The following is a 15622-nucleotide window of genomic DNA, read 5'->3' on the forward strand; positions in this document are numbered from 1 at the left end:
TCTTTTGGAGAAACTCCGCGTGTGAAATGAGGTATCTGGCTTTTGAATGTGTGTCTGCAAAGTCGCCGATGATATGCGATTCAAACATCGGGAACTGTAAACTCGACTCTCGGTCTAGAGGGATATGTTTTAGTCTCCGCCTCCAGTGGTCCCGGGGTTTATCGGGGAAACTGATTTTTCACCTGTAATTTCTGATCGCTTGTTTTTTTCGGCTTCTGAAAACGTTCGGCGACGACGGAGCGGAAGAATGTAAGAACATGCTGGTAGTGGTTCGGTGCTTCATTGGCTACACTTGCTACTGCGTTTAGAAGACCGTCAGACTTGACTTGTACTGTGGCGAGCCTCGGGTGGCAAACTTTTATTCATTTCTAATCCAAACACCTGTGATCGGCGTTCACGGGACGGTCCATTTCCCCCCTTTGGAAAATGAAAACCAACAGAATGAGCAAACAAAACAAAAAGGTAGGAAATATTGGCTGTATTGATATCTGCTTTGTCTTCGTAGACTCTTGGGGGAGGTTGAGGTTGAGTCCTTTCCTGACCTTCAGCGCACCGACGGTTTCTAGAAGTGACATTTCCACAAAGACCTGTGTTTGATTTGGGCAAAAAGATAAAGGATAACAAAATAAAGGCTGGAGACAAGAAGTTTACTTGGAGGGGTGACTCAGTTCATTCAGTTGTCTGGAAGTGTGATGCTTTTCCACCGTAGGCTGGAATTAGAGACTCTGCTTAAACGGCCTCTTTGAATTTACAGACTTTTAAGCATTTAAGGGAAAAGAACGGCGCCGTCACATGAGTGAAAAAAGGCAAAAAACCCACCGGATCCACAAATCCAGTTGCAAGTGTCTGAAAACCATACACTGACTCATGGTTGCGAAACAAACGTAAATAAGCGAAACGCTACAAATCTCAAATTTGCATCGTAATAATTCTGTAGAAAATCTTTTTTTTTTTTTTTCCCATAGATTGAAGTACAAAAAAAAAAAAAAAAAACAATGCCGGAAAGCAAAGAGGAGAAGAGAATGCCGTGACATCACCGATAAATCCTTTACAAAATGCTTTTTTTTTCCCAAAGTGTGAAAAATACTCCTATCGTCGGCATAAAAACGCCACATTGAACGAGGCAATTATATTGTACCACAGGGGTAGAGAATGTGTTTATTTTATACAGTAGTGACCGATAGGAAGGTGTTGTGTACTTTGGCTCCTTCGGGAGTTTTAGTACCGTGAGTCATTAACTCCTGGATTGTCATCCAGTTGTCCAGGATCTTCTTGTTGCGCTTCTTCATCATCTTCTTGTGGCTCAGCTCGATGATGCTGACTTCCTTGCGGCCCTCGCCGCTGCTCTGAGGATTCTCCCTCAGGCTCTCCAGCCGACTTCGCTGCATGATCTCCCTCCGTTTCCTCTGCTCCTTCGCCCGGACCAGGTGCTGCTTCCTCTCCTCTTTGCTCCAGTACCTCCCCATCTTCATCTCGCTCATGGCGTCGTCATCCGTGGTCATTCCCCCGCTCCGCTCCTCCTTAATCTTCAGCGCTCGCTCCCTCAGGATCTTGTCCCTCACGGGCCTCTTGGTGATGTACCGCGTGCCGTCGCTGCGGATCTTGACCTTCCACTCCATCTTGGGTTCATTAATGGTCCTCTGAGGCTCCTTGCAGACGCTGAGCAGGCTGAGCTGGCTCTGGGCGTACTCCACCGCCGACCTCTGCTGGATCAGCTGCATGTAGCTCTGGTAGTGCCGCGCATGCGCCGGGATGTTAGCCTGCCACTGTTGGGAATTGTGGGATGGCGAGAAGTAGGGAATCTGAGCGACGCGTCGCCTCGGTTTCCCCCTCCCCTCCTCTTCAGCCTGAGGCGTCTGGTCCGACTGGTCCGAGGGATCGCTGTGGTCGGGGCTGCTGCTCTTTCCCGGCAGCGCGGCGGGGCATCCCGATGTAGGACTTGTGCTAAGCGTACGCCCCGCGGCGAGGCAGAGATTCCTCTGGTTGGTGAGACTAACCATTCTCTGCAGCGAGTGCTCGGGGGAGCGGTCCATCGCCAGAGGGGTGCTCCTCGAACTCTCCGCTGTATTATAGGCACTGGAACTGTCTTTGTCCGATTTTTCCAACCTCTCGTTAATGTCCGCCAGCTTATTCCTCGTTGACTCGCCGCCGTGGAGGGTTTGCTTTTTGGTGGAAGGGGCGGAGTAGCCTTTTGACGGAGTCTGCTGTCCCGTACGGAGCTTGTGGGCCTGCATGATGTTCTGACACTCGAGCTCGATGCTGCGCAGCTCCTCGTTCAGCATCCGCAGCTCGTGTTGCACTCCGCCCTGCTCCCCCACGCTGCACTCGATGGTGCTGCGGCGGCTGTAGAAAAGGTCGTACTCGCCGCTGTTTCGGATCTGACACTTCAGCTCCAGGAGCTGCTGGAAGCGATCGCCGTCGGCCTCTTCGTTGTCTTCCGCCTCTTTGTCTTCCCGGTAAAGTGAGCCAGTCGTAAAGTGAGCGTCCTGTTTGTCCCTCAGGCACTGGGACAGACGTCTCTGAATGTGTGCCAGGACGTTTCGTTCCGAGCACTCCATCGTTTCTTTTGCGTGGCGGGAGCTTTCCCTCTGCTGTGTGAGCGCGGAGCAGGTAGGCCCGTCGTCCACAGCTCTCTGAAATACATCAGAACATAAAACGCACATCAACCTTCACCTGCATCCGGGACCAGTCGATCACAGGGCCGCAAACAGAGACATACGACTATTCACCGTCTCATTCGCACGTCTGGACAATTCAGGGTCTCCAAAAAATCTTCTGCATATTTTTGGTTCTCCGCGAGTTACCCGGAGAACCCTGATGTTCATGCGTTCGTTATCTACACTTCTTATTCTGCACTCAGGGCTCCTCGGGGCTGGAGCCCGAGGGGAGGGGAGAGGTTCACCCTGGATCCATCGCAGGGCCACATATAGAGACTTACAACCGTCCGCTCACTCATTCACAAGTCTGGACAACGTTGGGTGTCCGATGAACCTCCTGCACGCTCTTGTGCTGCGGGAGGAAGTCGGAGGGACCCCGTGCAAACGCTGGGACAACATGGAGACTCCACGCAGAAAGGCCCCCCTATGGGGATCCAACCGGGGAACTTCATGCAAAGAGGTGGAAGCCCACATTTCCAAGTCATTAAATAGGCCAGGGGTCGGAAACCTATGGCTCGCGAGCCAGATGTGGCTCTTTTGATGACTGCCTCTGCCTCTTTGAAAATTTCTCAACAGAAAAATGAATCAATAATTTTACTAATTACAATAAGAAAATTACAGGAAAAGCCATCACAATAAAAAAAAAAAAAATCCACACATATTTTAATTTTAAGATATTTTCACCCGCAACTTTTTGCGCTGGCACGCAACAAAGAGCCAATCCTTCCTGTACTCCGGTGTGCGGGAGGGTCCGATACCCTAAAAGTCTAATTTTATTGGGTAATTTACAACAGCCCGCACACGTCACTTTGAGGCCAAGAAGTAATATTCCCTCGTTTTTGGTTAGCTTGTTTATGCAGAGTGAACCCTTCTAACCAAGAAGATGAGGATATATTGTATGTTTCAGCAGGAATGGACAGAAGAATTCGCCTTCGTGGAGAGAGCGGGTTGTGCAGTGTGTCTTTTATGCAATGATAAAATTTCATCGATGAAACGTTCAAATATAAAGCGACACTTTGACACACGCCGTGCCACATTTGCAGAGAAATATCCAGCGGGAGATGACAGAAAGAAGGCCTGTCAAGAATTAGTGTCCAGAGTTCAGGCTAGTCAGCAGCAGCTCCGTGTCCGGGCCAAACAAGGTGATTACAATTCGGCTAGCTTTGCTGGTTCTTTAACAATTGTGAGAAGCGGGAAGCCGTTTCCAGATGGCGAATACGCCAAATCATTCATGCTTGATGTGGCCGACGAGCTTTTTGACGACTTTAAGGATGAAGACAAGATAATCAAACGGATAAAAGATATGCCTTTCTCAGCAAGAACTGTACATGATCGTACCATTATGGTGTCAAATCAAGTGGAGAAACAACAGGTGAATGACATAAATGCAGCGAAGTATTTCAGTAGTTTTCGGACATGTGGGTAAATAAGCAGAGCCGGCGAGTAAACACAAATGGACAGCAAAAAAACTTCAGCCTGCAGACCAGCTGCTTGTTATGATATTGACAATGGACAGTCGTTCTCGCACCTAGAAAACATCAAGGCGAACCTGCGGTCACGTTTAGTAGCATGATAATTAAGAAGCACTTTTCTTGTTATTAAGTTACTTTGTTATAGCAAAGTATGTCGTTCAAAATAAATTCAGTCTTATTGTACTCTAAAATTGTTGGTCTTTCTCTTCCATTTAGCTGTTTTTGGTATTAAAATATACATATGGCTCTCTTAGGATCAGATTTTAAAATATGTGGGTTTTTTGGCTCTCTCAGTCAAAAAGGTTCCCGACCCCTGAAATAATCCCTCAACAGGCTCTGGTTTGAAATTACTACTTGGAATGGGCTGACAGGAGGACAGACATGCTGCTGTGCTCTGTCCTTCTCATTCCTCATGCTGGACAGTTGATACATTTCAACACAAAAACCTTCATCTTGAAACTTGGATCATGTGAAAGCGCACAGTGGATTCTCAGCAGATCCACTGTAAACAGTGGAATTATTATAACAATTAGCAGGTAGATCAAGCCCCCCCCCCATATAACCTACAGTTAGGCCCAGAATATTTGGACAGTGACACAATCTTCATGATTTGGGCTCTGCATGCCACCACATTGGATTTGAAACAACTACAACAGAACTGAAGTGCAGACTTTGGGGTTTAATTCAAGGGGTTGAACAAAAATACATGAACATGTAGAAATAGGTACTATTTTTATACATGCCCCTGGACAAATAGATATAAGCCTAAGTAAAATGTTACTTTTCAATATTTTGTAGAGAATCCTTTGCAGGTAATGACTGCCTGAAAAGTCTGGAACCGATGGACGTCAACAAACGCTGGGTTTCCTACTTTGCCATGCTTTGCCAGGCCTCTACTGCAGCTGTCTTCAGTCCTTGCTTGTTTGTGGGTCTTTCTTCCTCAAGTTTTGTCTTGAGCGAGTGAAATGCGCGCTCGAGATCTGGCAATTGAATCGGCCGATGCAAAATATTCCATTTCTTTGCTTTAAAAAACTCCTGCTTCTTCCTGGAGTGAGTTCCTTACTTGAGTTAATGTTGTGATGGGGTTTTTCTTCACCATGAAAAGGAGTCTGCCATCATCCACATCTGTTGTCGTTCGTGGACGCCCAGGTCTTTTTGAGTTCCCGGACACTTTAAGCCCATATTGATTATATAAATGTATCCTGAATATGTTTTTGTAAACAGCTAAAATAGCAAAACTTGTGTCACCGTCCAAATATTTCTGCGTCTAACTGTATTTATATTTATTCATCAGATATGTTTCTCAGCGACTAATTGGTTTTCATTTGATCCAAATATATTCCATTGTACTTTCCTTTTGTATCATTTGTTTTTCTGAAGCATGAAATGGGAAACAAGATCCGCTCCCTTTCAGGTATGAATTATGTCAAAGTGTAACATAACACATCTGCAGAGCATCTGGAGGTAACCATATCATAACTGTTTCACAATGTTCGAGATCCATCCAAAGATATTCCTAATTACTATTTTCTATTCTCCAGAGTGGCAAAGGTAGAATTAACTTTCTGTTGATTTTGAACAAGAACCTACCATTAAATAATAGTCTACTATAGCCAAAGTTATAATACACTGCATCCTATGTTTGATTATTATTATTATCATTATTCCCATCATTATTATTGTTGTGTTTGTTATTGTTATTAGTAGTTATTAGTAGAATTATTACTCTATTTTAATTGATTAAAAGTGGAATTAAAGTGGAATTCTACAAACTATGTACATAAAATATATTCTATATACAGAACACATCAGGTAATATATATATATATACATACATACATACATACATATGTGTATGTGTATACATATATACACATACACATCAGATAACAGATAACATATATGTTATCTGTTATCATATATATATATATAATACTGAACTGTCGTCTTTTCCATTCGGCTACTCCCTTCAACCGCTTCCATATAACTCACGCGCATGCACACATGTATACATGTATATCTGTATAATATATATATATATATATATATATATATATATATATATATATATATATATATATGTATATATATATATATATACACACATACACATATATATAATATGCACATTTCTATATTCAGTATATATAAGTAACACTCTATATACATGTACATGTATATACATATTAATTGTGTGTGTGTACGTATACAATTCTATATTTCATATATATATATATATATATATATATATATATATATATATATATATATATATACATTATACACACGCACACAATATTATATAAATATATTCACAGAATTTTCTATCCTATATGCACATCATTATATAAGATAGTGCCTTGAATCATTTTCAGAAACCTTGTCTTGGTAACATGCGTTAATCCAGACACACGAACCATAGGAACCATCATTTGCTGCCGCCGACCTGTTTATTCTCCTGCTCCTCCCGAAAGGTTGCCAACTCCATCTCCTCCCTTTGTTGCTCCTCCAACATTTCCATCTTCAGCTGCTCCAGGAACTCGCTGTGCTCATCGTCCAGCCAGGCCTCCTCAAGCTGAAGGTGTTTTGAAGGAAAGACTTAAAGTATTGTTTCTCAAGCAGCAAACCCTGGGGTTTTCCAAAAAGGCAAAACACTATCCCTCAACAATCTCACAAACAATAAAATCGCCTTCAAGGTATTACTCATCGTCATTCCCTGTATATTTCCCCGCGCGATGCCAAACAACTGGATGGAATGAGTGAGAAACGGTGACTAGCAGATTAAATTAGAAAAATAAAAAAGGCCCCTAGTGTTCTCCCGCTCTATCCGGACGGCACAGGGGCCTTTTGCTCCGTCAGCCGCGGGCCTGAACTCACTGCACATTAGCATGCTATTAGCTTTTATGGCTTACTGTTGGAAGTCAATTACAGCAATGCCACATAAAAATAAAACACGACGAGGTGTCTCAGCAGGGGCTTCGGAGGACGGCGTCTCGCGCCGGGGCTCGGATTTTCTCCCAAAGTGCTAACGTCGGCTATTAGTGCGAAATTCTAACCTGAATCTCAGGTCGGGCGACCAGGAGGGTGATGGTCCGACATTCTTCATTGGAGAGCGTGGCCATCGCCTCCTCTCTGTTTTGCACATCCTGGCCATTAATCTGGGGATGACACAGAAACAAGAATAACTCCCCGAAGCTCAATGCAAACATTCACTATGCGCACTGGTACGGTGAACAAACACACCTGTGAATACTTGAACACAGGTTGCGTGTTCACCGGAGCACAAAGCAGCGCACATACATCTAACTGTACAATTAACCGGCCAGTGACAGGGAGCGTCTATCTTTTTGCGGGCAGAGTAATGGCCCTGTCGCCGGTAGATAATAGGGCTCGAGGACTCGTATGCTCCGCACACCACATGCTACTGCCTTTACCGTATCCCATTATCACTTGTTTTTCTTTTCTTCATTTAGTCACCGCTTAAAATGCATGGATTTGTGTCACGGGTACCATCTTGGCAAAGTGCACTTGACATATTTGAAGCATCCAAAATCATCCCTTCAATCGTTTTAGAGTTGATAAATTTGTACTGATGACTGTGCCAACAATTCCAGGCAAATAAACATCTAAATTCAACTCTTATTGTGTTGTTTTCTATCACACTTAACATGGTTTGGGCTTATTTGGCTATAAATGTGATCATCTTTGTCATGAAAGTCATGTAAAAAACCCATTAACACATGAGACAATCTTGCGCCATGTTTCTCCGAGGCGATTCAATTTATTTATATATTCATTTAAGGCGGGTAATATCAACTGAATATAGTCTAGATCAGGGGTGTCAAACTCATTTCGGTCCAGGGGCCACATACAGCCTAATTTGATTTCAAGGGGGCCAGACCAGTAAAATCATTATCTAGAGGGATCACTAAGTCCAAATTGTTCCTTTTTTTTAGCGTAAAGGAGGTAAACAGGTAAATTCTAAAATCTTTATATGTAATGAACTGTTCCACTAAAAAAATATGTGACGAATTAATATTAAAAATGAATATAAAAAAAAAATTGATGAAATTACACCCTAAAAATATTGTTGCGTTAAAAGAGAATTTCTTGTCCCAGTGGGAAAATTTGCCACCAAAATTTTTAGAAAATGGATTGGTAGCATGTATAAGAGGAGATGTAATGTTTACAAAGCTATTCTGGTTATTAAATCAATCGTTTTAATTTTGGCTGTTTTTTTTTTTTTTGCTATTGTTTTTGTGGTTTTTATAGAAACAAGTAAAGAAAGGATCGTTTTACAATGTCACCAGATGTTTTTTTCATCAAAAATTCGATTTGTTTTCAAATTTTCAGGGAAAAAACACATTGCGAAATTACTTTTTCATTTTTTCCTTGCCTGTTTGTTTTTTTTAACCCCACTGTATAAAACCCCCCAGATGCACAAACACAAAGATTTGATTTCAGGCAGGGGGCCACCAAATATTGCTCCGAGGGCCGCAATTGGCCCGCGGGTCGCGAGTCTGAGACCCCTGGTCTAGATGATTAATTGGTAAACTACATCTGGGTGAGGACGGCCCGAACTATCTCGCAGGAACCAGCGAGCGACAGTGGCCCAGTTGGTGCTGAGTCAGTAGCTCTGCCCGCAGGTGGCGGCGGGTTGGGGCCCCGCTTTTAATGTGCCGTCATTAAAAATGAATGGGCTCTCATGCCGGGAGAGTGTGACGAAATTAAAGCAAATTAAGTTTAATGGGAGTCGTTGGAAGCGGGTAAGTAGGAAAGTGGCTACTTACGTACCTGTAAAATGCGATCGCCCTCTCGAATGCGCCCGTCTTTGGCTGCGATGCTGTTAGGACAGATCTAAGGGGAAAAGGAAAAAGGTCTTTAAAATACCCCCCGGGATTCGAGAGAATCAAGGAGCGCCCTGGAAATGTTTAGTGCATGAGCTGTACTTTTATTGTGATCACCAACATAGGAATGTCTTTTTGGGGTCAACGTACATTCCTTTGGTTTCCTAGATCACTTTCGAGTTTAAAATAGGAGGTAATGACCTTGAAAAAAAAAAAAGAGGAATTTGTCATATTTACAACGTTGTAAATAGCGCACATATCAGGATAACAAAGGCCCCGGCATTTAGCATTCCTGGTTATTAGCTGAACCCCGATATATTATGCACCTGGTAATTAAGGCTAGCGGACAAGGACATTTTTATTCATCGGCCAATCAATCGCTTTCCGAAGCCACTTATTTCACTCTCCCATCAAACATAATCTCGAGAGATGGTAAGGTGCTGGCACTTCATCTTTATGATGGTCCCCTCCTACGTGGTAGACCTCTCATTAAACCAGAAGAGAGGTCATCGGGCAGGATTCGGGGCGGGGCTGGAGGGAATAGAGGAAAACCAAAGCAATTCTCTACAAGACGACGGAGAAGTACATGGAGTCCTTGAAAAATCCACAAGTGTCAGAAACTCAATGCGAGGAGATTTATCTTCAAACACCTCTGCATGCTTGAATTCACCCTTCGCTTAGACGATGCTCACTTCGTGCGATCTAATGCTTAAAGTCCTTGGAAAGTGTCACGTGAGCCCTCTGTCTGCTCCCGTCTGTAACCACTTTGTTGTTTATAAAAATTACGCAATGTTTCTCAGCACCGGCGGCTAATGGCTTAGCGGAGGGTGAACGGTGAGTTCGGATTCCATCTAAAAGTTCACAAATAGGCAGACCGACTATTTTAAGACACTGCATTGAGATTAAAAGAAAACCAAATGTTGCTGGAATCAAGTTTATTTCTTAGGTAGCCGTTTCATACTTCTTCATTGTTTCCCCTCATCGCATGAAACTTTCTCTTAATGCTTTTCAGAACACTTAGCATCATGTTCGCGCTATGAGTTCATGTCAACTCCTTCATAGTAAACTAGCTTTCAGCTGATGCTGTCATTAGTCCGGGAAGAACATAAACAAAGCTCCTGCTTCGTGCCGTTTTGGGAGTCGTCCACAGAAGCATACGTGTCTGCAAAATGCGCTTCGGCTAATAATTTGGTTTCGCAACAGTAACACACCCGTCTCCCGTCTCCTGTTCCACACATGATCCTGGGAGGTTGAGCCTCATGTCAGCACGAAAAATAGTTTTGTTAGCAGCCACCGTTTTTGTTGAATAACGCCGTTCCATTTTACCATAGCTCTACCTGACAGACACTGAAGAGGGCTAAAGAAAACCCCGAATCTAAAAATTTATATAGAGACGGCAGATTAAGTTGCGGAAATCTTAAAAATAACCTGACAGACACCAACATGTATTCATGTATGATCTATTATCTCCCTGCAAATCACAGGATTGTGGCTAAAACAATGCCGTTTTTTTGTCCTCGGATCCTTTAGGACGGTGTTTCTGCTTCCACCCCAAAGTTTTCCCCGTGAATGCTCTGTTTATTAATCATTGCCTCTGTTTTCTACTTGACACGAGATGATACAGCATTAATAACAGCACTCTGGCGTTGTTTGAAACCAATTATCCCTGAAGATGTAGTTTATTAATAAAAAGTGAATGGAGATCACCCAATCAGACCTGGAGGTCTGTTATGCCGCAGAAGCTGTTTAAAAAATAGTTAATGCTGTTGATCTGTGTAAATTTGATAATTCTCTCGTAGAGTAGAGTATTTCTTCGGTATAATTATTATTCAGATTGCAGTGCTTGTAAAGCGTCTTGTGTAAACGGTGCCTGGAGACACATCATCCGCAGGTGCCGCTCGGATGATTGGAAAAACCATTCGCTTTTCTATGTTTGTCATCCTGAAAATAGAATAATGATGAAATGAAAAGTCTTTCAAATTACAAATTAAAAGTTCTATCTTTAGCCACCGTATCCGGGTACTTCTACTCACTTCGCTGACAAAGATGGCCACGTCTTCCTCTTCATCCGTCCTGTAGCACAGAGTCAACCCCAGCTTCTCCTGGCTGCTGAGTCGACACAATTCCACTTCCTGGAAAAAAAATGTTAAAATAAAAACACGGAACCTGAACGGACCTTGGTATATGCTTGTAAATATTTGCACTTCTCAAATAAGTGGCTGCATAGTTTGAATTCACCAGGCAGTCGTTCATTCATTCATGCATGCTCTCTATTGATTATACATGTGACGTGATTGCAGGCCTGCAGAATATAATCCCCAACGAAACGGATTCCGCTTAAATAGCGCTTACGTTCACCCGTTCTCACACACCGACGTCGGCAGAGCTGTTGTGCAAAGCGCTAACCAGACCATCGGGAACTTATCGGGGGGTCGGCGTCTTGCTCAAGGACACTTCGGCGTGCTTCCCGTGACACTAAAATCGACCCGCTTGAAACATAATTGCAAAATTCAGAGAGTTTCTGAAGAGAAAAAAAAAAAAAAGGAGCTTGTTTTTTTTTTTTTTTTTTTTTTTTTTTTTTTTTATTGACTCTGGAGCGCGAAAACATTCATCTGAGGTTTCTGGGTCTGAAAGTGTTTGATCATGAAAGATGTTCTTCAGCACGCGAGGCTCGATCAGCGGGGCTTTGAAAAATGCCAGAGGACCGTAAGACTTTTCTTTCAAGCTGTTGCCAAGCTATAGAATGTTAGACTGTAAATAAACTATAATTATGCTAATGCTACCAGATTCCTATTTGCCGCAGAACTAAGTTATTCCTTTTCTACCCTTGAGGATAGATCAACAAACTACTGACTTACAAATCATTGGTAGTCGAATTTCCCACAAGCGTCTTGGAACCCTTCACGCCTACCAACGATTTCGTTAACCGCAGCTAGAACTTGACTGACACAGCCTGTCGTCATCTAACGCCAATATGTGCTTTGGCACTGGCGAAAATATGGCCTCCGACGTGTAGTCCCGGGTTTTTTGCAAGGTCGCAGACAGTTAATATACATAAGCTCCTTTGCTCCCACTTTTGCGCGATCCCCTCGCAACAGAGGCGCCGCCCAAACTACCCCGGCCTGTGCCCAATCTCCAAATGCCGAAACGTACCGAAGGGCGCCGGGGGGGAATCGAGTGTGAAATGGCCTCTCCTCCAAAGGTTTTCATTCGAGCGGAAACGCACAAAGTCTCACCACGACGGCGCGAGCCAGGCGGTCGGTTGGAGGTGCGGAGAGAAATGAGGGTCTCCGCTTGGGTTCAGACGGGTCTGACTCCGACAGAGAGATTCATTTCCTCTGTGACAAGTGTACCTTGGCTGGTTAGACATGTCAGACATGGCATGACTTATCCAGGAATGGGACATGAGAGAGGGAAATCTTGACCATGACGGGATTAAAAGAAGCTGGGAGGAAGGCGCGAGTTGCCACCTGGTGCTTCTGGCTACCACTTTAAGGCTGTTTATGATCTTCCGAGACTCACGCCACATAGGATGTGCCTTCTCCTGTTTGCACGCGGAAGAAAATGGAAACCGGCATTATCGAACCCGCGGAGTTTTATCTCGCCCCAAACAGAAGGCGCGCCATTACCTGCCTATCTCAAAAGCGACAGCGGCTTCTCACCCGGGCTGTTACCGACACATATAATAGGAATTGCGGGGTGGGGGACTCAAACGTCGCAACCGCGTGAAGATACATCGGAATAGTAGCTACGTGCGAACAATCATCGGAACTACAGGAACGCCGCACTCCTCGCGATTGATAAGACGTGTGACATCTAGGGAGAATTTTGAAGTGGATGTCGAGAAAACGTGTCGAACATTACGACTGTGCGCCGCATCGTGTCTGTCCCGAGCCCGAAGCCAAGAGCGTCATGCGATTAATTAAAAGCCAGATTTAGTGCGTGACGCCCGTGACTAATCCGACGAGGGCTGAAACGACTTCGAGTGAAGAAATTCAAGTCCGGTTGGCACCACAAGAAGATTTTAGACGTGCATTCGACCCCTTTTTTTGATTCAGGAGCTTCTATTGCTTTTCAGTAATGACGAGGGACTAAAAGTAAAGGTTCTCACTCATCGGTTGTTAATGTGTGTGTCGTCCGGTGAGCAAAAGCAGGAATCGAGGGACTTGGAGAAACCGAGCCCAGTCGGCGTGATGAGATTCGAGAGGGACGGATTCCGGTAAGCTAATCGTGGTAATGCCTTGATTCAAGGGGGTGACTGGCACGGCCAGCAAAGCTCCCTGGTGGTTGTTATAATCATTATATTTTGCTGGCGATTGAAAAAGCAATCACGGATTCGTTGACCGCTTCAACTTCCAGCAAGAGATGGAAGGTTACTTCATTTCCTCGGTCATTGAAACTAATCAAAGCTATGTTTGCAGATGTGGTGTTACAGCATCAGGGGCTCCTGGGACATTATGATTTTATATGATTTTCAGTCATTTAAGCTGGATTTTTCACAGGATCATTCAAGGCGGTCCTTAGAAGAAAGAGACTGTGAGCCGAATGGATCTTTTTACAAATCAGCCCAGAAGTTTAACATGTAAAACAGAAAAACAGAGCATTTGCTTTGTCTGGTTTAACTGCAATGTCCTGGGTTTGAACTCATTTGGAATGCTGTGAGCTCAGGATTCAACTGATGGATGGATGGATGGATGGATGTATAGTTGGATGGATGGATGGATGGATGGATGGATGTTTTATGTTTTTTGTGGATGTTTTGTGTTAATCTATGTGGAGAAAATGGATGGATGGATGGATGGATGGATGGATGGATGGATGGATGTTTTATATTTTTTTTGTGGATGTTTTGTGTTAATTTATGTGGAGAAAATGGATGGATGGATGGATGGATGTTTTATGTTTTTTGTGGATGTTTTGTGTTAAGGTACATGGGGAAAATGGATGGATGGATGGATGGATGGATGGATGGATGGATGGATGGATGGATGGATGGATGGATGGATGGATGGATGGAGGGATGATGATGATATAATGTTTTGAATATTGATGGTAAATTGGTAAAAAATGTGGAGAATGACGTGAAAAGGGATGGATGGATGATAGATGATGGATGACAATCATCCATCCATCCATCCATCCATCCATCCATCCATCCCTCCCTTTTCTCCCCATAAATTGAAATCAACCACAATCGCCGAAAACATAAAACCATCGATCACCCCTTCATCCCTTTCTCCATCCATCCTTCCCTCTCTTTTCTCCACATGACTTCCAACCAACCGCTGACAGTCAAACTATCCGTCGCAGATCCATCTTGGACCAGGGGCGTGACTGTCCATCTGAGTGAGATCTCCCCCCGAGCCCACGGTTCACAGGGCTGCATTGCTGTGGTGTAACCGGGGGAGAATTCAATAAAAAAAATGGCCGAGGTTCCGCACACGCGGTAACAGGATTTGTTGGTCGTAATGAGGCGTAAGGAGAGACTTTAATTTATGGTATTTGTTCCAATTTGATGCTCGGGGCCTGTGTTATCCAAGTGGGTGCACAGATGTTAATGGGATGTGCAGAAGCAGCTCAAGCCCAGTGGGTGGAAGCTTTTTCGTGGCCAAATCCAAATGAAACAAATAAATAGGAGGAAAGGGGGTTGTTATGGGCAAGTAATCATCATACATCAGACCAGTACCGGGGATCCTACAATGCGCTCGCACCTCAGTGCCTTGGAAATAAGGAAAAGTGGACGGCGGCAAAGACCAGAGACGGTTTATCACTTCCTGTCACAGCTGAGGCCGTTTGTACCCGCAGTGTTTCGAATGCATTACAGTAGAGATATCACCTGTCTCACTGTAACAGAGGTCTCGGCGGAATTGTGCATTATCCCTCACGGCATCTGACTCGCACACCTTAATTGGGTATTTTGTGCTGAAAATAGCCTCCTCTTGTTTTCTTTCCATTCACTTCAGACAGTTGGCGACGACCCGGGGAACACACTCTGTGTTTTCCTACTTTCTTTTACTGCCCCGCAACATATCAGAGGCACGTCACGGTTGCTTCGAGAACAAAAACATTGGCCGAGAGTATCCAGCGTGGCAGATCATCTGTCATTTCTGCTACCCCGGGGATCGGCCTGTAGCAAGTTATTTGATTGATTAGCATCATTAAATATAGAGTATTGGGAAATGCATGTTGATGCACTCTGAAATTATACGTAACTGCATGTGTATAAAATGCATCTTCATACTTACTGCACTCTTCAGTTTCATATGATCGAAAGGAAGCATTAGACTAGATTTATTAGAAGTCATTATGTATTACATATTGCTAGAAAAAGAGTACGAAAGAGTATGAGGAGGTCTGGAGTAGCAGAGAAGTATGACAGACTGGTGCAGGACATGTATGCCAGCTGTGAGACAGGGGTGAGGTCTGACTTGGCGGACATCTCTGAGCCCTTTCCTTTTTGCAGTGGTGATGGACAGTCTAACAGATGAGGTTTGATAGGAATCTTCATGGACCATGATGTTTGCAGATGACATCGTGATCTGAACAGGAAGCAGGTGGAAGAAAATTTAGTGAGGTGGCGGTATGCTCTGGAAAGGAGAAGAATGAAGGTGAGGAACAGCGAGACAGAATTCATGTGTGTTAATGA

At 44.0% G+C, this 15622-nt stretch overlaps 1 protein-coding gene across 1 annotated transcript in view; it reads right to left on the bottom strand.

Annotated features, from left to right (window-relative positions):
* The window catches only part of LOC147232555 (PDZ domain-containing RING finger protein 4), a 46770-nt gene that overhangs the window by 844 nt on the left and 30304 nt on the right, over window positions 1–15622 (bottom strand). The window contains exons 4-8 of the mRNA XM_086149449.1: window positions 11010–11108; window positions 8924–8986; window positions 7186–7287; window positions 6576–6704; window positions 1–2633 (exon numbers count right to left, since the gene is read on the bottom strand). The exon at window positions 1–2633 is cut by the window's left edge and continues 844 nt beyond it. Of these exons, the coding sequence (XP_086005575.1) occupies window positions 1164–2633; window positions 6576–6704; window positions 7186–7287; window positions 8924–8986; window positions 11010–11108 (1863 nt within the window). The 3' untranslated portion in view covers window positions 1–1163. The remainder of the gene's footprint in view (window positions 2634–6575; window positions 6705–7185; window positions 7288–8923; window positions 8987–11009; window positions 11109–15622) is intronic.

Source organism: Fistularia commersonii, chromosome 7, assembly GCF_037954325.1.
Source record: "Fistularia commersonii isolate RoL2024-O1a breed Wild chromosome 7, RoL_Fcom_v1.0, whole genome shotgun sequence".
NCBI classification, from domain to species: domain Eukaryota; kingdom Metazoa; phylum Chordata; class Actinopteri; order Syngnathiformes; family Fistulariidae; genus Fistularia; species Fistularia commersonii.